This window comes from Egretta garzetta, unplaced genomic scaffold (genome assembly GCF_000687185.1).
Source record: "Egretta garzetta isolate BGI_Z169 unplaced genomic scaffold, ASM68718v1 scaffold38, whole genome shotgun sequence".
Classification (NCBI taxonomy): Eukaryota; Metazoa; Chordata; class Aves; order Pelecaniformes; family Ardeidae; genus Egretta; species Egretta garzetta.
In genome coordinates this window covers 489,349-514,178 of record NW_009260667.1, presented here as the reverse complement: position 1 = coordinate 514,178, position 24,830 = coordinate 489,349, and the positions used below count along the sequence as shown (strand labels likewise).

General features: G+C 42.0%; 1 protein-coding gene across 1 annotated transcript in view; it reads left to right on the top strand.

The window, feature by feature from the left end:
* UTP20 (UTP20 small subunit processome component) overlaps positions 1-24,830 on the top strand; it is a 67,764-nt gene that overhangs the window by 11,742 nt on the left and 31,192 nt on the right. The window contains 19 exon segments of the mRNA XM_035900991.1: positions 1-47; positions 1,475-1,552; positions 2,203-2,381; positions 4,496-4,651; positions 5,191-5,279; positions 7,716-7,821; positions 9,054-9,204; positions 9,632-9,694; positions 10,026-10,184; positions 11,199-11,275; positions 12,167-12,246; positions 12,934-13,177; positions 14,149-14,355; positions 16,342-16,432; positions 17,993-18,078; positions 18,647-18,772; positions 19,377-19,543; positions 20,032-20,240; positions 23,294-23,437. The exon segment at positions 1-47 is cut by the window's left edge and continues 25 nt beyond it. Of these exon segments, the coding sequence (XP_035756884.1) occupies positions 1-47; positions 1,475-1,552; positions 2,203-2,381; positions 4,496-4,651; positions 5,191-5,279; positions 7,716-7,821; positions 9,054-9,204; positions 9,632-9,694; positions 10,026-10,184; positions 11,199-11,275; positions 12,167-12,246; positions 12,934-13,177; positions 14,149-14,355; positions 16,342-16,432; positions 17,993-18,078; positions 18,647-18,772; positions 19,377-19,543; positions 20,032-20,240; positions 23,294-23,437 (2,459 nt within the window).

Here is a 24,830-nt window from a genome sequence, read left to right as displayed (position 1 = left end):
AGAATGTTTTCTTGCCTGATTCTTTGACCAAGGAAGCTATTGAGAAGGTAACAAAGACTGCTGCTTACAGCAGAAATCCCAGAGTTCAAGTTCCCTGCAGCAGGCTGATTTCACAACATTCCACTTCAGGCTGGGAAATAGACTATATAAGGGAGAAGCTGCCCAATGCGTTAAGTAATGTCTGCTCTGGTCTTGGGACTGCTTGACAGTCTTACACAGACTGTCAATGTGGCAATGCCATTGTGGCAGACATCTTTGCAATGAAAAACAGGCTCAGATTCAAACACGTACAGCCTCTGTAGAGAAAGGAGGGGGAACAGAGAAGGAACGTGTTCTGTTTTAGATTATAGAGCAGGTCAGTGAATTGGACTTAATGAAAAAAGTGTATTTTTCACTAAGCTGCCAAGCATTTAGTGAGCATGTGAACAAGGTTCAGGCAAGTGCAGTTTGATTTAGAAAGTGCAGAGGTAGGCATACTTCAGTACTAACAATACTTCTGAAACATTGGCAGGATTAGCCACATAAAATCAGTATAATACATATAATCAATACATCAAGTGCGGTATTGCAAAGATTAATAGGAGATGCTATTATGGAAGTCTGATTCTTCAGTTTTCCGTTACAGTACGTGATAATTTTGCAATTTACAGTGTAGACCATAGTTGTACTGTGTATTAAAAAATATATTTGAAAAAAAGAAAGATACATGCCATGATTTGCAATGGGAAAACAAGGCTGTTGCAATTGTTTAAGAAAGATAAATTTCATCTGGTCTTCAGCATTGGCTTGTGTTGAAGTAAGATTGGTTCTGCCTGCAGCACGAGTCCAGTTTTGCTCAGGAGACGTGATCCTTCAAACATTTGAGTATATTTGTGTGGGCTTCTGTTAAACTGGAGGAGGCGTAAAGCTGTCCTTGCCTTCTGAAGGGTCTGGGAAAAGGAGGTCTGGGTGTGTATTTCTGTGTTGCACATCTCAGCGTTGAGGCTCACTGATCGTGGGTACTTCAAAGGACTGTTCCTGTATGGGTCCTTCAGAACCACAGGGGTTGGCTCTGCCCATGAGGTGGTAAACTTCCTGCAACCTGCTATACAGGAAAAATGCTGAGGTGAAAGATCTTTTGGGCCTAAACTTTTTCGTAACAGTTGGTGTGTCTATGCTGCAGTCCTAGAACTTTCAGCTTACATTTTCCACATCACAGTAAAGAGGTACCTAAGCTGTCTTTGCACAGAGCCAGTTTGGATCCAGCAGGATTTGTTAAAAAGGGCTGTGCTTTTCTGTACCTGACCTGTCACTGGTAACAGTATTGCTGGGTATGCCTGAATTGACAAGCCTTGCTAGCCATGAACAGAGAGCCTGGCTGGGTGTCTCAGAGTTCAAAGCATGGTGGATTTATAAACCGGGACATAATGGAGAGTTGACTATGAAATGTCTCTTATTATTGTGTTCCTGTCAACCTTTCATTTGCATCTTGCAGGTGTTTGCAAGTGGATTTGAACGGCACTTTCTTTTGGACTTCTCTGAAGCAATGTTCACAATGAAGCAATTTGAGAGGGTAGGTGGAAGCTTTTGTGCATTTTGTTTATTTTTGTTGCCAAAGGGAACAACTGGGGAAATCCCTAACATATTTACCTGCCTTGTATGCTGAAGCATTTTTGTGTGTTGACACGATGTTTATTTAAACTTCTGGCATGATCTGATAAGAATGAAAGAGGTTACTTATGCCATTGTTTTGAAGCTTGGTAGTGGTGCTCAGGGTTGGAGAAGGTGACAGGTATCTGTGCTACAAAAAGAAACATGTCTGTTGGGAATGTTATAGATGGGATGAAGAGAAGGAGTTCTGGAGAAAATAAGTGGAAATGAAGAATATGGGATGTCTGATAGGTCAGGCCTGGAACTGGTGATCTAGGAGGAATCAAATTAATTAAATGGAGTGGGAGGTGAAAGTGAAGTCAGGGATCTGGAATGTCCTGATGAGACTAGATTTGGGGCAAACTGAGTTTTTACATCAAATCACTGTCCCTGCTGGGGTAAGAGGATGTCTGTGTGCTGATGACTTGGGGCACTGGTGCTTTGCTGGCTCATTTCTGAGTGTTTGGATTCCTCTGTGGCTGGTGTTGTATGGGGTTTTTTGTGGATTTGATCATGGTTAAAGAGACTTACCAGTCCTTGACTTTATTCTTTTTTTTTTTTTCTCCCTTTCAGCATTTTCTTCCACGCTTTCTGGAGTACATTGAGCATTGTTTCTCTAGCACGGATGCCCTCACAAAGGATGAGGCAATGGCAATTCTGGCTAAACTCATTCTGGTGAAAGCAGAGCCTCCTACCATTGGTTCAATGGCATTTGAAAAGTATCCTCTCATTTTCACTGAATCATCTGTCAGGTGAGACTTCTCAAGTTTAGCAAACACTCGCTGCGTCTGCATGGCTGCAGGCTGGAAGGCAGTGCAGAGCTACATAAAAGTTGCCTCCCAGCATTTGCCAGAGTTGTGTAAATGGCAATGTTGCTGGCAGATTTGCAAAACAAGTGATATGGTAGGATCTCGTTTTTGTTTCTGAGATTAATTGAGAAGAGATACGTGCTCTGGAAAGGTTATCACTGATATAAAAACACTAGCGAGTGTTGCAATAGGTGTGATGGGGATTGGTTACAGCAAGATACATGCTGCATCCTTGGACAGTTAATCTTTCTAGTGAGTGCTGCAGTCCAGGTTCTCATCATTACTAACCTCCTGCCTGTGCCCCATCTTTCTTCCCCGTATGCATACATCTTGTCTAGGAGCTTTCTTGGCAGCAGTACTATAGTCTTACCATAGAACACAGCTGGGTACCAAAGGGCATGTAATTAATCCAGATACAGCACTGTGGTGGCACAGCTTGACTTCTTCTAATTGCAAAGCTAGCTTGGTTGCAATGAAGTGGATACTTTTTCCCTGGAGCCTCTTTGGAAAGATTTGGGGTAACCACTGTCAAGCACAGAATGACCGTTGCTAATCTACTGATATCAATTGTAATCACGCCAGCACAGATAATTCAAAATTTTCACCTGTGGAGTGGTGACTTATATCGCCTTTTATGTAAGGTTTTATCTTACGTAAAAGCAATCCACTCTCTGGGTTTTTCCTGTTAAAAGTTTAATAGAGTGGAGGTATTAGGGTTTAGGGAACAGAAGGTTGAGTAAAAAGATTTTCTTCCCTTGTTTTCTTTGTCTCTTGATCTCTCTGGATTTTCAGTGGTATGTATTACATAGCTGAGAGGACCTTGGTCCTACTTGGGACTTCTATGTGCTCCTGCACAGTGATAGAAATTAGGGCTGGGAGACATCTCAAGAGTTGCATACCCCATCTCCTACCTAGGATGGAATTAGCAAGTATGGAACGAGTCCTGAAAGATGTCTGACAAAATTCTTATTAAATACTCCAATTCTGGAGATTCCCAAGCTGCATCTGGCAGTCTGTGCCAGTACTTTGCTGTCTTTATGGTTACACAGGTGGTTTGGGGTTGTTCCTTCTTCCCCAGTCCTCAGTGTATGAACTAAACTTCCTTTACTGCAGTTTAAATCCATTGCTGCTTATCTTATCTGCAGGGAACATAAAGAGCAGATTATTTTTTGCTCTTTGCATCCAGCTTTTACAAATAACAGGCTTTGATCATCAGAAACATCTGAAATCTTCTTTCTCTGGACCAACAATCCTAATCCCTTGAGGTTTATCTCATAAATATAAGGCCAGGTTGGACTGGGCTCTGAGCAACCTGATCTAGTTAGCAGTGTCCCTGCTCACTGCAGGGGAGTTGGACTAGATGACCTCTAAAGGTCCCTTCCAACCAAAACCATTCTATGATTCTATGAAATTTTGTTTCTTAAACCTTTAATGATTCTTGATGCTGTCTTTTTATTAGCTTCTGTGTTTCTTGAAGGATGGAGCCCATGCAGCCTTCTAACTATGGTCTTGCAAGCACTGGGTGGAATAGAAAGATTGCTGTTCATGGGGTGTGAAGTACTCCTGTTCATATGCTACAGTATGGTGTCAAACCCTTTCTGCCTGCAGATAAGCTTGTTGATTTGGGCTCAGCTTGTGATTCCTTTTAAGCCCCCAAACTTTTACTTCACTGCTTGTTTTCTGCCATCCATTAGTCTTATCTATGTCAGCGTGATCATGGTTTATTAACAGTAATCACAGAGAGGACTCTCAGGTGCTCCTAGAGACTATATGTCCTAGTTGTAAGGGTGTCCAACTAAGAACTGATGTCTTTCCTTCTAGAGGTATTATTTGAACTTGAAACAAAGACCTGACATTTCTTGTGGGCCATATTTTGTGCTCCTTAGCATGACTGGATGATACTTTGTGCTGTGGAGGACATTGAAAAGGAAATAATCCCTCGGGTCATTCAAGTCCTTTTTGCTAGAAGTAACTATAATTTTGAGTATCGTGGGAGGAAAAGGAACAATCTCTGATATGCAGTGGTGGGTTACTAAAAAGTTTGCTTTTATTTTTAGCTCTAATACAAGGCAGCAAACAAATAAAAGACAAGGAGGAAAGGCAGAAGTACCTGTGTTGGATCACGTACTGTCTTTAATCCATTTACCAGAGAAGGAAGACATCACTGACCTTTCACAGCCTTGGATTGCCTTGGTTGTACTGCCACATATTAGGTAAGAGATATTCTAAGGTACTATTGTCATGTATTTCTGTAGTAATGTCTAGTTCACTATCTGTCAGAAATCATTTTACTAAGGGAAGGACAATAATTACTAACCCTAGTTTGGGGAAACTGGAGTTAGAAGGTGAAAAAATGCTGTGTGGAAATACCATGAGTTGATAGTAAAGTCAAGAATAGGATATCAGTTTCTTGATTGCCTACTCCCTAAATCTGGTACTCTAGTACATAGAGATCACAGATGTTCTTGGCATGTTTCAGTTTCTGTGTGTTTAAGCACTGCTCTCTCTGGACAGTGGTTTTTTTTTTAATAATTATGGTGTTCTTGTGTGGAAGGAATGGTTGGAAAGAGGTGCAATGAATGATACAACTTAAATTGCGAATCAGAAATAGCAAAAATTGTTTGCTGCTGGTTTCAAACTTGGGGTGAGCTGTCTGTAATTTAGCACAAGATAGATGTGAAAGAAAGCTTTTGTATGTGTGTAGGTATCAGTGTAACACAGAGATAAAAGTCTTCCCATTTATTTTGGACAGACCAATGGACAAAGAAAACATTCTGCTCCGTGTGACAAGTTTTATAGACTCTCTCTTCACAGCCATTGACAAAGGAACCCTCTGCAAAGGTCAGTTACGGTTATTTGCTGTTTATTTGCTTTTTGTTGATACATAAAAAAATACAAAGCATTTTTTCTGATGACATAAAGCATAAAAATGAATAGCAGTAGCATTGTATCCCAATGTATTGATCAGCTCAAGTAAAACTAGAAAAGCAAAGCTTCTGGGGAAACACTCTCCAGGAAATTATTCTGCATTTACTGTTGATAATAATAATGGGGTGGCAGATGTTCTGCAAAATGGAGGACAGAGATAACTGGGAAGTAAAAGAAGAAAGTGAGGAAAAAAGAGGATGGAAATTGATCTAAACCAGATCCAGGCTGAAGCAGTCAAGTGAAGGAGAGACTATTGACTCACAAGCTCCAATTAGACTATTCCAAACCTATAGTGCAAAGTTTGGGACATTGCCATCTCTGACCTAAGTGACAGCATCAATTCTAAAATGCTGCATCTGTCCAGGTGGTCACTGGTTGTCTTCCCTCTCTGGCCTGAAAAAAAAAAAAGCTTTAACTTAGTTTTTATTGGGCAGGGCAGTTCTTACTCAGGGGGATTGCGAGTACTGGAATGCCCTAGGTTCAGTGTTCATTGTTCCTTGGTTTGAAAGGGCTTGTCTGCAGCCTGGCCTTTTCCCTTCATGATCCCTTTATTAACATTCCTGAATGTGTCCACCAACTGGCTCTGTTGCTTTTTTCTTCTCTAGTCTTTGTCAAGCATGATACTTTTTGAGTTAGCCCTTTCTTCTATCCTGCTTGCAGGGTTTGCATGCTGCCATGATTATTCTAGTGGCAATGTACTTATTCTGAAAAAGGAACACACAAACTTTCTTTTCTTGGGTCTCATCTTTGGTGGCAGTAGTAGCAGCTGTGCACCAGCTCTGTGTGTGTGCAAGAGGCACATTACAATTTCTTCCTTTTCCCATAAGAGCAAAGAAAACAAATGCAACCTCAGGCCTACACTCCTGCCTCCTATTGCCCCATCCTACATTCTCTGCTTGATTTTCTTCACCCTCCTCCTGAACTAGCATTCCTGGAAACTTTCTTCATCCTCTGGCATTCTTTCGAGCTCCATGATCTCTACAGTTCCTTCACTTTCTACTAGGACTCAAGCCTCCTCTCACTGCCTGTACAAGGCACACCCCAGCCTTGTGCTCCCTATTTGACCTGCCTGGCCTCTGTAGCCTGAGGCAAAGTGCAAGTCCCAGAACTGGGTGTTATTGTACAGTTGCTGTGGAGTGCAGGGAAGCAGGCTTGCAAACTGAGACAGAGCAACAGCGAGTTACCCCTGGCAGCTGTTCAGGGGTAACTGCCTGTATGGAAGTGCTCACCCTACTGATGATATAGGTGTGTCCATGTGAGGTGGGAGCCACTTTGTCCAGCACAGACATCCTACTACCAAATGGTATGCAGACTACAGTTCGGGAACCTGTGTCCTTACACTATAGATGCAGAAAGCTTCATTCTGCCATTACTTGCTGTTTCTTCTCCTCTCTTTGAGGAGCACCTTACAGAGGTTAATAGTGAGCAGGATTCGGCACACACCTGGGGCATTAAGCAACTTGGAATAGAGGGATGTTTTCAAAGGAATAAATGGGAAATGAATGCTCACTTCCCCTTCTTTTCCATGGCAGCTGGCAGCACATAAGAAAATTATATCCTTTAAAAACTTTCTTCGGTTTGCCTGGTTTAGGAACACTGTTTCTTCTGCCTGGGAAGGGATGATGGAAAGGAGAATTTTTTTTATTTTTTTTTTTTTTAATCAACCACTTGCTAACTTAGGAGTGGCAGGGGAAAGGAATTGCTCTTCTCCTTTCTTGCCCGGAAGGGCTTTGGCTCTCCTGTGCTTCTGAGAAACCCTCCATCCCTAAAGGAGGCTGAGAGGTTTAGGAAGGAGACACGATTTCTGTAACAAAATTCAGCAAACCCACCTTCCATTCACTAACAAATGTTCTGTCTTTAAGTACATGAGACAGCTTTGAAGATCTCATACAGTAGTGCATTGCCAAAGTGCCAAAGTTTATAGGCACGTGTGTGGTACCATCAGAATATATTTTTGCTTCTATTTTACTGCAGTCATATCAACTTGAGCAGCATTTCTTCATTTCTGAGTGCCATTTGTAGCACAGAGCTGTCTGAGACTCCTGCAACAGTGCTTAGCTCCAGATCTCAGCTCTCTGTGTACGTGGGTGTGACGGAAACAGATGCAAACTGGGAGCTGCTCACGCAGCTTTCAATGCTGGCCCACTGGAGTAGGCACTTTGATAGCCAGAGGAGCATTTCCTTCATGGGTTATGATAATGTTTAGAAAATACACGTGCCAGTTTTGGGATCCATATGTTACTCTATTTCTGTGAATCCAGCCATTTCGGATGGGCAAGCACCATACAAACACAAGTCATTGAGAGCTGAGTAAACATACAGGCTGTTCTTGTTCTCTCTCTGCTTCAGGAAGCCTGTTTGTGGCCTGCCAAGCTGTAAGTACTCTTCTTAGTTTGGCGGAGTCTTCTGAAATACTTCATTTGTTACCGGTGGAGCGTGTCAAGAGTTTGGTGACGTAAGTAAACTCTGCTTGTTCTGTGATCCTTCGTGATTCTCCTTGGTACAGCAGAGAGTTGACTTTGCCTTTATGTCAGGGCTTGTTAGATGCCTCTGTGTGTTGCCTGTTCTGTTACACCGGCACATTGCTTCGGTATTGTGGTTATGTAAGGTAGCAATGTTGTAGGCACTATTTGTTTGGAGAACCAGGTAGATGTAGTGCTTGTTCTGTGACATTTTCCCTGTAAACTGAAGCTTTCTTCAACAGCTGCAGGGTAGTGTGTCAAATATGTTGGTTCTGGTTCTGCCTGGGAGCACTACGCTTGGTAACTGTTACATTAGAATGATAAAAGAGACAGGAACAGTGCATTCTGAGTTGTGTCAAAAGCCTTAACTTCTGCAGTCTGTTGGCGGTGTTGAGATCCCACCATGTCCTTACATACCCATGTGTGTGCTTGCTCCACAACAGGAGGAGGTTTTGTATGCTCCATTTTATTTATTGTAACTCTCTTCTACTTATAATTAGCACACCTAACTGAGTGGCTGCAGGGATTGAGGGACACTTGATCTCCAGCAAATCTTGCTGAACTTGTCATCTCCTATCAATGCTGGGCTGGAGCATCTCCAAGTCTTCGGTGGCTTGAGCTTCAAAACAGCCTGTTCAGTTAGGAAATCATGGTGCCCATGTCTGAGGCTTGATGGAGATTAAACAGCTTGCCCAGGTCAAGCAGAAAGTCTTGGCAGCGAGCTTCAGTCTACTGCTTTTCTGCCAGCTTTGGGCTGGGGGTGTGAAACTCACTTGGTACGAGGCATGTGAGGTAGTAGAAGGAGGTTTCCCTGGGGGCAGGCAGAATTCCTGGTGTCTCACCTAAGCCCAGATTATTTCTTTTCTGTTGACATCAATCACTGACTGGACATGTGGGCAATAGCAGCAGCCCTTGTCTGACCTATGCAGATTTGTTTTCTGCAGCTGTGTGTGTGGGGCAGCCAGCCTGCTAGCCCCAGCTTGACAGGCCTGATTAATACAAAGGAGGAATCTTACGCCTCTTGGACCATCATAGGTAACTGGGCTTTGAGGCTGCAAGCCAGCGTGCTGGTGAAGTCTAACTTCACAGGCCTGCTGGTGCCAGCAGACTCTGAAATCATGTGGAATTTTCTCTTAATATTGTTATTGTCAGTACTGCCTTATTTTCAAATGTCTATATTGTTGAAGTGCTCTCTGTACGCTGATAAAACACTCCATTGTTTCAGCACTTTCCCTTCAGAGCCCTCCGCCTTGCTGTTGGCTGATCTCTATTATACGAGGTTGGCATTGTGTGGCTGCCAGGAACCCCTTTCCCAAGGGAACCTAATGGACTTGTTTGAGAAGTTGCATCCTAATATTTCCACTGGTGTTTCCAAGGTAATCTGGTTTTTTGAGCATGTGCAAGATAATTTGTATTTTAACAATGCAATTTAAGTAAACTGAGTTAAATGAAAAATGCTGAAAGGAAAAACATGACACTATGTAAAGCTATTACTTCCATAGTATCTGTTTAGGACTGTGTATATTGCTAAGAAGCTGCCGTGGGGCATGAGTTAACAGTGGTTAACTTTTAGCCCTAAGAGGCTTGCCTCTTCCCTAGAGGTGAACCAGAGCAGGAGCTTAATGTATTAATTTTGAATTGCCTGCTAGACTATGGGAGCTCATCCGTTTCTCAGTTCTAGGAGGAACCTAGTGAAATCAGCCTCCTGTGCAAAACATTCACCTCTGCGTAGGTGTGTATGTCTCTGCGTATGTAGCCTGCATTCTCCTGCATCCTTCTGACATATGTTTCCACTTTGGATAGGTCCGGCTATTGACTGTTCGGATTCTAAACCATTTTGAGAATCCACCTTCTACACAGATTGCGGTAGGGCTAAAACTTTTCATTTAACATTTCAAAGCCATCTGTGTTTGATGTTGTGTGTGAACTGTTTTCCGCTTCGCAGAAACAAAGCATGTGTCTGGCAGAGGCTGTCCTCTGCTTTGTGGTTTCACATTCCAGTTTTGTCTCTTTGTCCCCCTACCTCCAGATGTTTTCAAATGTGTGAGTTTTGATCCCTAAGTGGTGGAAACCAGAGCAAATCCCTTGACTTTGTTCTGTCATTCAGAATGGCTGGGACTCTTGTGTAGTTTTGTTGAAATACCTTTCAATGAGAAAAGGATATTCTTAACAAAATGCGTGTCACTTATTTGTTTAGGGAGATGGCACAGGGGAACTCCAGCCAATATTTGCCATATTGCTCCAAGCAGAACTTGTGCCAGCAACAGTGAATGATTACAGAGAAAAACTTCTCCATTTGAGGAAATTAAGATATGATGTAGTGCAGTCTGCAATACCAAGTGGATCTTTGCAGGAGGTAAGTAGTTATTGTCAAAAAGCAGTTGTCACATTCCTTTATTCCAAGAGAACGTTCTTATTCCATCACATGGATCACAGAGTTTTTAATTCAAGAGTTCATTAAAAAATTAATTATCTCCTAGATTAGGTTTTAGAAAACTTACTTGTTAGTAGGGATCACAGCTCCCATTGTCCTTGAGACGGTTGTGTTCTCTTGAACACAGTGGTATCCAGACAAGTGCCCCACAACAAGATTAATCGGGTTTCAGTATTGTGGAAAGAAAGGCAAACAATTCCAGGGAGAAGTTTAACGATTTCATGATTTAAAATCATGACCTTGCCATACCTTCAGCATGGTTGAACGCTGGTCAGACTCACATTGGCCCTTGGAGAGCCTACCTTCTGGATCTTGCTGCTGGGGAAATCTTGTATGCTTGTGACTGTTGAACCTCCGCTACTGCTGAGCTAAAGGGGACTTCACTTTCTAGATGTTGGAAGGGTCACTGTTTTACTAGTTAAATGATCATGGATTTGGTGAGAGGGTTTTTGTAGTTTTTTTTACCTCGACTTGTAAGCTCCTGTGAGGAAAGGGTGTAGGTCAGTCCTACTGCATGTAAGTCAGCAAGGAGCCAGTCCAGAGGATATGCTTCTAGGCCTAGTGCAATGAAGACTCCTCAGGGCAAACTTTCGTCTTTCTGAGGTCCCTAATGCTGCTATGGCAGCCCTGAAGTTCGAGAGGAAGGCAGGCAATCCAGATCATCTGCTGTGCTGAACTGGTTTTTGCACATTCCTGGTATGTAGGTATGGTGACTAGATCTCAGTGCAGCTTACAGTAGATGGGCTCTAGATTTCCTCATGCAGCTATGAGACAAGGAATGATAATGTGCGTGGCTTGCTTCATTACTTGTAATTCTGAGAACTTCTTTGATCAAAGTTTCCTCTTTGAGAGGAAGACAGGTTAGAGGAGGTTGGTTGGTTGGTCTTTAACTATTTTTTTTATATTTCAACAAGGTGGTATTGTATGTCATTCTAGGTGCCTCTTCGGTATTTACTGGGAATGCTTTATATTAACTTCAGCCCTCTCTGGGATCCTGTAATTGAACTCATAACGTGAGTATATGTGCTTGGATGCTGCAATCTTTGGTTGTCTCACAGAACATTCTTTCCATTGTTCTGTGAACATAAGCTGAAGTAAAAATGTCTGATTTGGAGAGAACTGTGCATGAGAACCTTCATGTGAAATCTTCTGAAACTAATCTGATATCTCAAATAGATCGCAACCTGTGTAGACACTTACTTTTTAACTTAGTTTCTGATTTTTCTTACTGTTAAAGGGAACTTGCAACAAATATATTCAAATAGCATCAGAGTTTTGAGTCAAAAGTAGCAGGATTTGGTTAGTGTTTCACGAATGCTTAAAGGAGCAAGAAGTTGCTCTCAGTTTCTGTGTCTCTGACTTTTCTGTCCTTACTGGAAAACCTCTAAATCCTACTAAAGAGTACGGAAGACTTATGATGGTGACAGCTGAGCTAAAAACCAAAATCACTGTCTGCTTTCAGCATGACTTTATCTTCTTGTTTTTTCCCCTCTGTTGTATGATTAAAAAGGGTGGTATTTTCCCCTTCAAACTAGTGAATTAATAATAAAACATTAACCAGCTCTTCAAAAGATATGTCCGTGCTAATTCTTCCTTTGGTTCTAAATGAAGTTACTGTACAGAAGTCAGTAGAAGGCTTGAGAGCATTTTTACTCAATTTGAGTTCATTTGAAGTCATGAGATACAACCAGATTATTTTAATAACAATTGACATTTGGGATCTATGAGTAAAGCCAAGGAAGTGCCACAGCTGTATCATGCAGATGTCCTGTCCCACTTTAAAGACACCCACTTTAAAGCAGTGATCAAAGCCTCTGACTGTGTTAGTTGTTAACTTGTCTGGTGACGAATGGCTTGCTTTTTTTTCTTTCCTTTTAATTTCACGCTGTCTTATGCTTTGTTAGTTCTCATGCAAAGGAAATGGAGAATAAACAGTTCTGGAGGGTCTTATATGAACATTTGGAGAGGGCTGCTACCTATGCTGGTAAGTCATGGCTCCTAAATGTTATGACAGTAACCCAGCTACTTGTGAATTGCATGGCTGTGTTTTTACGTCCCCCAGATTGATGTGTGATGGAGGAATTCAGAACCAGGGCTCTTGACTACCAGTGCCATGTCCAGTGCAGGAATGGAGAGGCCTGGGAGAAAACTGTGCCTCCTTCTGTCCTAAACACCAAGAAGTAGAAAAGGTGCCTGCATTGCAGGAGGGAGTTGCAGGCTGGGGGAAGCCATGCAGCAATTTCATCTCTGCTTAAGGCTGGCTCTGCCCAGACTAATCAGGAACAATGACAAAACCTGTATAGTGGGGCTGACCCATCTTTCTGCTCCATAGATTCAGTGGAATTCTTGTGAACAGTGTCTTTCTTGAGTGTGCTCTTGAGATTTATCTGTGGGTGTATGGAATCGATGATTTCACGATAGAGCCATGAGCACACAGCCATTTGTGGACTTCTCTGTTATTCAAGAGAACTGAGATTAACTGACACACGTCAGGGCTGTAAGGTATCCTAGAATACTTTCTGAGCAATGTGGGTCTTTCAAGTCAGTGTTAAATACAGTTGTCTAAACAGGTACATGTCGCCAAAAGTACTACTTTCATAATGGGGGACTGATACCTTGCTACTGGCAATTATGAAGTAACCTGAAGAGATTTTCTTCATCTGTTCTATAGAAATGGAGCTGCAAAATGAACTAGATGAACAGGAGGAAAGCACTGCTGAAACAGAAAGTGAGAAGATGCCAGCAGGAGGGGTGGGGACTGTCTTCCTGGAGCAGCTGAGGACTAGAACAGATTGCAGCAACCGGCTGGACCACACAAACTTCCGTTTTCTACTGTGGAAAGCACTGGATAAGTTTCCAGACAGAGTGGAGCCTAGGTCGAGGGAACTTTCCCCACTTCTTCTGAGATTTATTAGGTAAGTAAGATTTATTTTTCAGCTGAGAGGACACATTGCTTTCAACGTGTTGCTGGGCTTTAAGTCTATGGCTATCCCATTATAGACTTAATTTCCTGAGTGCATGGCTGATGAGATGTCTGTTTCCAGTTAAGGTAGCGTTTTGATTGAAACATGGATTCTGTTAGAAATATCACACAAGAGCAGACCAAAATTAAACTGGCAGTACATTTCTGCTGCTTGGCCTCTCATTTATTGACTTGCCACTGTCACAGCCTCATTACTCCATTAGAGAGTGATTTCAGTGAAAATAAAGTTCCTTTTTTATAAAATTAAAATACATTTTAATTTGGAATCACAGAAGACCAAAATACTTTCCCCTAAGATGGGGAAAATACTGGGTTTATTAGAGGCTGATTCAATTTCCTGCCCCTGGAGGGAGAGCTTGCATGCATAGTATGATAGTATGATGCACATGGGGTATATGTGATCTCATGGTAGGGGAAGATTTCTGACATTTCTTGTCTATGATTAGGAAACCTATGTTTTATTTGCCTTCCTGGAAAAATTGAACCTTGAATACAATTGAATACTGTAGTAGGTTAGTTTTCTCACTTACTCTCTTGCTGCCGTACTTAACCGTTCATCTGCCCACTCAAGCAAACACAACCCCCCCGTGTCCTCTGCATTACTTCTTTGCAGACCTCTGGTAATTCAGTGATTCACGTCTTTCTCCTCCTCTCTACCAGGTACCTCCAGCCTCCCATTGGTGTACTTGGTCACTGCCTTACATCTCTGCAACTTGTAGGCAAAGAAGCATACACTTGCTGAAGTATGCTTCTTTGGGAATTTTTAGCTATATAGTGTCCCAATACACAGTGCTGTTAATACTGAGAATGGTGGATTGTGGGGTTTTTAGTTGTTCTTGCCCTGAAACCCTGAAAAATGCTATGCTTCTTAATTCTTTCCTTCCTTTTTTTTTTTAAACACAGAAACGAGTACTACCCAGCAGATTCATTAGTGGCTCCATCTCAGGATCTTAGAAAGAAAACACGTGGTACAGTAACAGCAAAAGAAATACCCAGTGAAGAGGTGAATGATGTTGCTATGGAGGAGGAGGAGGAGGAGGAAGAAAAGGAAGAAGGGGAACAGATTACTGTAGGACTACCAAAAAAGAAAACACGAAGAGCTGCTGCTAAGTAGGTATTTTTAGTTCTCCCTTGCTAGTTCTTTCATGAAAAGGCAGATTCAGCAGTTCACGTTGCAAGAGAAGCTATGGTTTTATATATATTCCTTTTTCTTCTTTTGCTTGCACTTCATCATTTTTCAATGGATTATAAACACTTCAGAGTCAGAAACTCCGCCTGCACAGTACTAAACATCCAAAGATCCTGCCCAGGCTTCATCATTACCTCATTACCTGCTGACAGTCTGTGGTTTGTGTTACTTTAAGCAAAAATTATGTGGTATTCTGAAGCCATTCTGAAGTTTTTGGAGGCCATCATACCTGCATTCCCCTGGTTTGTCTGTGTATCTGTTAGTCTTTTAAAACCATGGGCATTGCCAAACACTTTGAAAAATGGGACTATTCATTTAGGTATTTCAAAATTGGAATTCTGCCATTGCCTACCTGTTACAAATCTTGGTCCCGGTCTTCTTCTTAGGGACAGAGACTTTTATTGGTGGTATTTTAGACTGAAGCTACGTGCTGTTGTAATGTCATTGTTTGCAGTGCTGAATACATGGAGAAAGTGACTTTCATATGAATTCTCCACAGTTTCTCTAATCAGAGTCTTTTTACCCTGATGACCTCTGTCAAATGTCCATTACAGATACACCACAAAGATTTGTATTTTGCCAATTTTTCTGCAAAAGAATGGCCCTTGTAATGACAGAGAAATTCAAAATGTCACCTTATATGTTGAAACACAGCAAGTATTTGATACGCAACCTGAATTGTCATTTAATCCCAGGTGTCTTATAGGTGTTTCATTTTGTTCCCAAAATCCAGCTTGTATCTGTAAGTCAGCAGCAATTAAAATACAGGGACAGTCCAAGATTTTTTTTTTTTTTTTTTTTTTTTTTTTTCCCCCCAACCTCCATCTCAAAATGCCCACATACTTAAGTGGAAACTTTAATTCCTGGTAGCAGTAACAAAGGCATGAAAGATTTACTGGAGACATGTTAATGAGTTCTGTTTTTTTTTTTTTTTTTTTTTTCCCCCCAACCTCCATCTCAAAATGCCCACATACTTAAGTGGAAACTTTAATTCCTGGTAGCAGTAACAAAGGCATGAAAGATTTACTGGAGACATGTTAATGAGTTCTGGAGTGACCTCCTTTCATCTTTGCCCTAGACAGTTCATGCAGTCAGGCCTGTGCCGTGGTAAGAAAGCTCTCGTGGGGCTGCACCCTGTGAGGTCTGGCTGAGGGTCCCCCAAGCTCAGCATGGGATTTCCCAAAGGCATCATACTCGTCCTTTGGCTGAGCCCAGCCATGGAGGAGTGTGGCCCAGCTGAGCAGCTGGAGAGTTTAGTGTAAACTACCAGGGGGAGCAGCTGGATGAGGACAGCCTCTGCCAGCCCCACAGCACATATGGTAGAGGAGATCTCACACCTTCCTTATCCTGGTCACCTTTCTCCTGTCCCATAAAGTGGAGGTGGGGCAGATGTGGAGTCACACAGCCACTTCTAGAGGAACTGACTCCCATCTGTGCTTGCAGCCCAGCGTAAGTCCAGCACAGTCAATGGCTAAATGCAGCCCTTCATGTTGATAGGAGCGAAAAGGGCACCAGTTAAGGGCAAGTAAATAAATAAAGAGATAAATCACCTGTTTAATTTTCCAGGCTGGGCTGACAGAGTAGTGGGAGAAGTGAGCTGCGTCCTGACAGTTTGTATTCTTTTCTCATCAAAAGCTGAACTCATCTAGTGCTGCTGAGGAAATGGCCTTCTCTATGCGGTGAAGTGACATCTTGAAGGAGCTGCTTAGGAGAGAGAACAGCATACCTCTTGCTGTGTCTCTGAAATGGAGGCTTGTAGACTTGGGATCCTCTTGTCATGGTTTTTTGGTGGTTTTTTTTCTTCCTTGTTAATCAGTTTTAATGAAAGTTCCCCATTTTGTGTATGATAATGCAGGATCGTCTCTTCTGGTCATTTTAAAACATAATTGTTTTGTTTTGTTTTACAGACAACTAATAGCCCATTTACAAGTTTTCTCTAAATTCTCGAATCCTCGTGCATTGTATCTGGAGCAGAAGTTGAATGCATTATATATCCAGGTAATGCTATTTGCTGGCTTTTAGAATTACTGCTAATAAATAAACTCATTCTTGTTTGAATGCAGTGTCTGAAACTGCAGAAACCTGTAGTTTTCTGAACCCAGCCATGATAGCTGAAAAGGGAGCTGTCCTTGAGAGGGATTCCTAGCAGGCTTCGCTTGAAATAAGCCCCTTTAGCAAAGACCTGCTTGAGATACCTGGCTTAGTTTGCCAGGAGTGGCTCATACAAACAAACCTGGCAGCAGACAAGTAGTAGTCTTTGGCAAGGTGGAAGAGTGGCTGTAGAGGGAGTCTGTTCCACTTGCACAGCAGGATATGGAAGAGGATTTTGAATCCAAAGCTTGAGGAAGACCCGAGGAGATTTATCCTTGTCCTGCAGTGTTGTGTCTACAAAGAGTATGGTCAGTGTGAACAACAGATCATTTTGCATCAAAAAAAGAAAATAGAATTCTTTCTTGAAGAATATTCAGTTTGATAAGATTCCTTTTTGAGGGATTTCCGTGAAGGAATTGCCAAAAATACGACTCTGAAGAGGGATTTTAAGATTTTATCCTACTCTCCTTAAAAAAGTATTTTATTAATTTTACTGGGATTTGTTGGTTCCTGATTTTTGGATTTGTTCAGATTGTTGGATTTTGCTCTAATTGTTCCCAGTTTGTGTTCTCTGAGGCTGTGGGCAGTGGGCTGTAGAACTGTATTAAATGGTACGAACCTGTTAGTTCCCTGGGTTTCATCTGGCGCCAGATGTGGGAGTCAGAGGTCCATTCATTAGTCCCCAAATTTGAGATTCTCTAATGAACATCCACTCTGTTTCAGTCAACCTCGGAGTTTTGCTTAGGAAAAGAGTTGGTCCATGTGTTTGCTTGCCTGTATTCTTAGGAAAATATTGAAAAGATGTGTACAGGTCAAAACAGCATGTGAAGAACAGCCTGGCATAAGAAGAGAGATTAATTCATCACTCACTGTTTGCCATTTACTGTGTCTTAGCGTATGTATTGTCATGGCTGGTATGTCCTTCTGGCATAGGGATGTCATGGCAAAGTGACCTTTGATTTTGGCCTGTGCTGTTTGGTAGGAGACTGAAGAACTGATAAGGATGCCTCTTAGGGATGTGATCTGTATTTCTTAGTGCCTAAGTTATGAGGAGTCATCTTTGAGAAAGGGCAAATCTCAGTGAGACTTTGCGTGTCAAGTCTTATGAGTATTTTGTGTTTGTCACAGGAAAGAAATGCATGTGTCTTGGGATTGTTTGGGTAGTCTGTCTGCCTTTTAATCCAACAACTGGTTTTGGAAGTTGAAAATGCAACCTGACAGTGGTCCAAAAGACAATTGCAAAATACCAACAATTATAACTGCCCTATGTAGATGGGGGGGAAGTATATATGAGTGACAGTTGTATATTCGTATCTTGGCTTCATAATGGCAACACATACATTTTGTTTCCATTTTGATAATTTAGTCCAAAACCTGCTTGAGCTTGGAGCCTTTCAGGTGTTTCACGATTTTCAGTAAGCACTTCTGTCTTCTAGATAGGCACTCATTTTCTTTCGTCATTTGCAGTTACTGTCCCATCAAGACCAGAATGTACAGAGAATAGCTCTTGACTGTATAATGACATACAAGCATCCTCATCTACTGCCTTACAGGTAAAAGCTTTTATATTATTTTAGTGTCGGTGAATGAGCCTGCTGTTATATCAGAATTCTACTTGGGGTCAGTTGCCTCAAAGAGGAAGCCATTCCTGTATTTGTGGAAGAGATGTGTATAAACTTTAATTTTAGCCAGCTGAATATTTCCTATCTAAAACAGGAAGTAAGGTCTTGAGGTTGGTCAGTGTCTATTTTTGTTTACAGGAAAATGGCAACACTTTTATTCTGTCCCAGAATACTGTGTGTTTAAGTAGTTGCATCATTTTCAAAGAGGTCTTTTGTACTGGTGATTTATAAGCACCCAGAGAAAGTGACGGCATAAAACTGTAGTTTGTGATTAAAAAATCTCTTCAGAATGTGTCCAGGATGTACTTTCCTACATAATTAGCTTGGACTTGCTGACTTTTTAAATATTTTTTGATAAAAGGTTGGGAACATAGTACTTTAATATTTCATATACAGCATAGATTAGATAGGTAGGTAATTAGATATAGGTGCCTGTGAGTGTGTGTCCATTTATTTTTATAACCTCTACCTGCCCTCAAATAATGTTTATTACTCTCAGGGAGAACTTGCAAAGGCTACTTGAGGACAAGAGTTTTAAAGAAGAAATAGTCCATTTCAGTATTTCTGAGGAGACCGCAGTAGTAAAAATGGAGCATCGACCAGATCTCATCCCTGTTCTTATGAGGTGTGTCATGAAGTGTGGGTTTAAAAGTTTCATGTCAAAGTACCACGAGCAGAGATGTAATGCTGCTACTTTTAATTTAAAACAGTTGAGAGAAACCTATGCTTAATGGTAGAGTTTGACAGCTTAGTTTGTGATGTTCTGCATGGTTTCCTTATTAACACATTATGTAATGTGTTATGCAAATGGTGTTTTCTTTAAAAACAGCATTTTGATAAATACTGTTTCTTCTAAGGCTTGCAGGGAACTGTGGAGAACATTTCAGTTCACTGAGTATTGCCAGTTACTTTTGTTAAGATACAGTGATACAAGTTATCGTGCAGGTTGCTTCTTCAGCAGTAACTGCCCTCAAGCTAGCCTGGAGGTACTCTAGTTTTATACCTGAAGTGTTCAGCAAAGCTTCTATTGTAGTAGCAGAAGCTGATCTTTCACTGGGGTGGTTTGGGGCAATGTGTAGTAATTCAGTGGAGAGCCTGAAAAGGGGACTTCCACTCAGCTTGTTCTCACTAGAGAGTATTTTTAAATGGAGCTTCTCCTGCAGAATAAGAGGCTAAGAAACAGATGGCTTGCCAAAAGCTAATGCAAATTCTTTTTTTGGCTCTTGAAGAATTCTCTATGGCAGAATGAGAAACAAAACAGGGAGCAAAACACAGGGGAAGTCCTCAGCGGGCACTCGCATGTCGATCGTTCTGCGATTTCTTGCCGGCTCGCTGCCAGAAGAGATACGGATGTTCTTGGATCTGCTCTTCGAAGCTGTAAAGCAATTCAGTAATGGTAGGTACAGGCAGTAGAACCTGGGAGGATAAATACCACTAGTACTGTTACGTGCTTCAGTTTTTTTCTGACAGTGCCTTGGAAGGATGAAAGTAAACTTTTGATAAGGACTGGGATTCCCCTGAGCTTTTCCTTAAAAAGCATGATTGCTCTGTTTTACAGGTGCAAGGTCAGAAAAACTGAATGGCTTGCCACAGCTGTGCAAGTAAGCTGTAGCAGGCCAGGAATGAGCAATCCTTGGTGTCGTAGGCTGGCTTGAGTGCGATGACAATAAACAGATGTTGTAAAGTGCTCTGATTCTGTAGCAGTGGGAGACATCTGAGTGTCACAGGAGATGGAGACCTGGACCTGTCCTTATTTAAAAAGCTGAATGTGAGGAACTGTAATTTAAAGCCAGATTGTACTATTTTTCATTGCACGTTATTTTCGGTAGTGGGTATCTTCATGGTGCTTCTCTAGATAAGTTGCTGTCCCTTTGCCTAACACAGGGTCCTGCAAGACTGCAGTGCTTCGAAGTATGTCAGAGCTGGATTTAGCTAAAGTCCTGCCTCTTGGACGTCAGCATAGCCTCTTCAATGGTCTCGAAGTTGTGTTGAAAAACATGGGACATTTGATCCATCAATACCTGCCTGAAATTCTACAGATTCTTCTTTGCATGACAGCTGTGATATCCTGCATCCTCCAGCAAAGAGAAAAGGTATGATACACAAACATACATGTAAATTGAATTCTTTTCCCTCCTCCTCCCCTTAGCTTGCACATGTACACACACCTTCACTGTTTGAGATAAAGATAAAACTAATGCCAGCATGGAGTGAAGCTTAGCAATTAGATGTCTATCAAAATAGAGGCTAATGATATTTTTCTGAAAGTGCTACAGGGTTCAGGCAGTGCACACAGAGTTAATATATTTAGAAAGCTGCTTTGGACTGCATTTTTATTTGACTTAGTGAAGAGAGAGTTGGAGGTGATCTCTGTGCATTGCTGCCTGCCTGCTCTGGGCATGAGGGAAAGGTAAATGATTTGTTGTAAGGATGTAACAAGATCTTATGGCTGGAAGCTGAAATTGGCCTTAAAGGTGTAATTTTTTGGCTGCAAGGATACAACATCTGAGCAGGGGAAGGATAGGATTTAAAGTTCCTTGCCTGAGGACTTCAGAGCAAAATTTGTCTTTGAGGTGTTTTGTAGCAGTGCTAGATCCTGGGGGAACTAGGCATTGTGGATGATCACAAGGGATTATCTACAGTGATTGTGTCCTGGCATGGAACACAGGGAGAAGATAGCTACAAGCCATGCTTTCAGCATGTTAAAAACACGTTCAACTCTGTATCAGGAATAGTGATGCTAATCCAGTCTCACAATTTGGGTCTCAGCCAGGTATCTGCAGAGCACTGCGAATGTATGGTTTTTTGGTTTTTTTTTTCCCTTGCTGTGCAATGGCTGTACATGCAGAAAGGGTCAGGTGAGGATAATGTTCTGTTAAAGATTGGCTGCACCTGAAGATGGGGTATGTTGGCAAACTGCTGCCCTGTGCCCCAGAGAGCAGCTCAGAGATCCCTGAGCTGTAGCCCAGATAGCTCAAGGGTGTCTGTTGCCAGCTGTTTGGAAGCTATGACATTGAGCCAGGCTTTTCTGTCTTTCTGAAACTAGTGCTTTTGCCAGGCTTCAATCCAAATAGGAAAACGAAAGCTCGAGTCTGGTCCAGTGCAGAGCTTGATTGTGTATTAGGTGAGAAACAAGCAAACTGCAGAGTCATCATCGTTGCTGCAGTGTTGAAAGGAATTATGAGATGACAGACTGAGCAAGTGGTGTGTTGAAAGGAATTATGTGATGATAGACTGAGCAAGTGGTGTTAGGTAATGAATGTTTTGTCACTATGTGCGGGTGTTCTTGCCAAGACCCATCTGTGAGCATTCGAGGTTAGAACTTGTCTTGAAAACAATCCATCAAACAAAGCAAGACCTTGCATTTGGGTGGCATCCAAGGTCTCATAGTTCCCTGCAGGCTGCACAGAACCTTGTGACTGTCTTCATTTACTAAGGGGATGAGCAAATTTTAGGACAGCAGCATCCCACGGTCTGACTTAAGCAATGGATTGCATGTGCCTACATGTTTTAAACTGGGAAAGGAGTTTTTAAAGCTGCTTCATTCCTTGCTGGGATAGTCAGATTTTGCTAGGGTTACTACAGTAGTCCTGTCATTGTGTAACGGAGTGACAGTCTTGTCATTTGTCTGAACTTAATTTAGCACTTCATTAGCCCATGAGATGTTAAAAGCTCAGGGAAGAGTGTAAGAGATCTGTTTATCTTGTCTAATGATCAGAAAATGTTCTTGGAGTTTGAGAGTAATTTATTGCAGGCCGATACTGCCTGGAGAGTTAAACATCAACTTTGACCGTTTTAAGCCAAGTTATTCATTTACTGTTTCCTACTACTTGTGTTCAGTATTGAGTTTCTTTGTCCTCTCAAAGACTTGCTCTCAGAGGATTGTTCTTAAGGCAACTGAACAGTGGGAGACCCAAAATGATTTTGCTTGGGGGTCACCATTAACAGTCACAACCTGGTTAGTGCTTTCTTTGGCCGTTTGGGCAGCTCATTTGCTGCCTGGAAGCTGATCGCACACCATTAATACACATTCAGCATGGTTTGGGAGGTCCTGGACAACATGTTTGGTTCCTTTTCCACCATCCCTTCTTTATCTTTTTTCCTGTGATTTTGGGTGCAAAGGGAGTATAACAGTGTATTGCATGGTAGAGGGTAGCGTCTTCAGAAGTCCATATATCAAATAAAAAAATTGCGATGTCTTTCAGTGAGGCTTTGACACCAAAGCTGCTTTGCAAAATAAGAGATACAAAGGTTTATTCTGTGTGGTGGATTATGATATGTACTGGAGACCCTGAGGAACACAAGACATAGCTTGAGTCTCAGACAGCAACCTTTATTTGCTCTGACATGGCTCTGTTGTTTCTGAGACTGGAGTTCAGTACCTCTGCACTGTGAAGCTACCTCATGTATTTGTGGTGTGAGCTGCATTGCATAGTTTGGAAATAATTCACGTTACTCAAGTCAAGACTCTTTTCTCCAGAAGAGTCAGAATGCAGCAGTGTATGAATAACTTCATGATTAGCTGTGTGGCTGATTTCCTTACTGAAATGTTTTCCCCAAGAAAGGCTATGGAACGTACACACTAAATGGGTACAGGAAGCGTCCTCCTGTAACCAAATGCTATATTCCCCCCACACACCACTGGAGGAGGTGATTCACATTCTTGCCTTCACTATTCCTCTCCCTTCTCCTTGTGTGTTGACTGCTTTTCTTCCCAGTAGATCTCATGGTGCAAAGTACAACTTTGCTTTCAAGAGCTGATTTGGGTCCTTCCATATGTAAAATAGAATTATTTAAATGTCAGGGCTGGAAGTGTAACTGTAATAACGTTGTAGCTTTCTGCATTTTGTCCCAAAAGGGCAGATGCTACTTCAAACCTGTCAGCATGGATTTTCACAAGCTGAAGGAGTCCTGTGTAACTGACTAAGAGCAGGAACAGGCACCTCTTAGAAAAATTTAGGTGAGCTGTGAGAGATAGATTCCTACTGCAAGCAAGTTACAGGAGAAGACAGAAGAACATTGTGATAGTTCCAGCAAAGGTTGTGCCTGTGGTCAATTAATTGCTGTATTTAATTTCAGAGCAAGTAGTTAGTAGTTGTTCTGCAAAGGTCTTACAGGGGGTTTTTTTTTTGGTTCGTTTTTACAGATCCAGCCTAGGTTGATTAATCCACTGAAGAATTTGAGACGTCTTGGACTCAAGCTTGTGGCGGAGTTTTTTTCTGATAACGAGACCTACAGCTTTAGTGTGGAAGAAATTGATGCAGTTTTCCATGCAGTGGTATGGCCTCAGGTAAGTATTTCTTGTTCTTGCAAACAGCTTGTGTGTAACGTGTACCATGCAGAGAACTCCAGCTGCACTGGAGTCCATCACATCAGCTATGTCTGTCACAGGATTGAATGCAGCCTCAGACAGATTCTGACATTCTGATGTGTCTGTGCAAGGTCAGTTTCTTGGCTCATGTTTGATTAGTCCTGGAATAATTAAGTCACAGGCTAAAGTACAAATTAATTCACCTGAATAAAATGGATGCCGTTTCTTTGTTCTTTAACCACAGAAGCAGATTTCTTCCCTGGATGCTTCAGGGAAGTAAAATAATACTAGTCACTTCTAGGTGCACTTTGCTACTTTTCTGTGTGACAGTTATTGGGCCTGTGGTAGGGGACTGCAGAAACAAATGCTGCTGCAGGAAAGGAAGGACCTAGCAGGGTCTGTCTGTGGACTCTGTGCTCTTGTGCCTGCCTGCTGGGAGTCCCCTGTGAGCACGGTGACAAAGCACAGGGTTGTGGCCTTCATCAGATAAATTCAGATCACCTCTGAGTTGGGAAAATGCACTATTGTGAGAGGAAGACAAAACACACAGTATTGAAAATGAGATTGTGCTGGCTGTGTCAATGCACTGGGCTCTGAGGTTATCAGCTGCCTCTACCAGCTGATGGGTTGTCTCTGTTATAAAGGCAGTCATCTCCACCCAAAGGGTAACTGGGCAAGGTGGGCTGACTCCAACAGAGCTCTTCCACTGAGGCTTTTGAGGTATCCAAATGTCCAGCTTCCTTGCAGTAGAAAAGCCTGTCAAAGAGCACCAAGAGTAACTGCTGTGGTCTATGGAACCCCAGATCTGCTTCTCTAGACATTGTGTTTGTTTACTCCTACCCTGTTTCTCCGCTCTACCAGTAACAATTTGTGATGTGTACTATATATGTGTGGACAAATAGTAAATAAAATACTTCAGGCAGTGCATATAGCTCTGTATTTCACTGGGCTGAGCAACAGGGAGTTGTATGTTCCTGGTTTGTCCATGGAGTCTTTTCAAGGCCAGGGTGCCACATGGGTAAGGCATTGAACATTTACTGCAGTCCCAGAGCAGTTCAGGCATGTGGTTCGGGCTTTAAGTTAGCAAAGCACTTAATGCTTTCAGGGAGCATTATGTTTGGAAACACTGAGTAAATCTGAACAAGATGTAAAATTGTTGTTAAATAGTTAGAATTCCTGTTGACCTTATAGCTGTCAGGAAGACAAAGCTGGGTTTGGAGCTTTGGATGGTAGTATGATCCAGAAGCTCCATCTAGAGGGAGTCTCTACCAGTGAACTCCATAAAGATTTGGTTTTGGCAGAAGAATCGTTTGACTTGTGTGCTTTCCTTTTTTAAGGCCATGGAACTGAGGTATATAAAAACTCGTGGAGA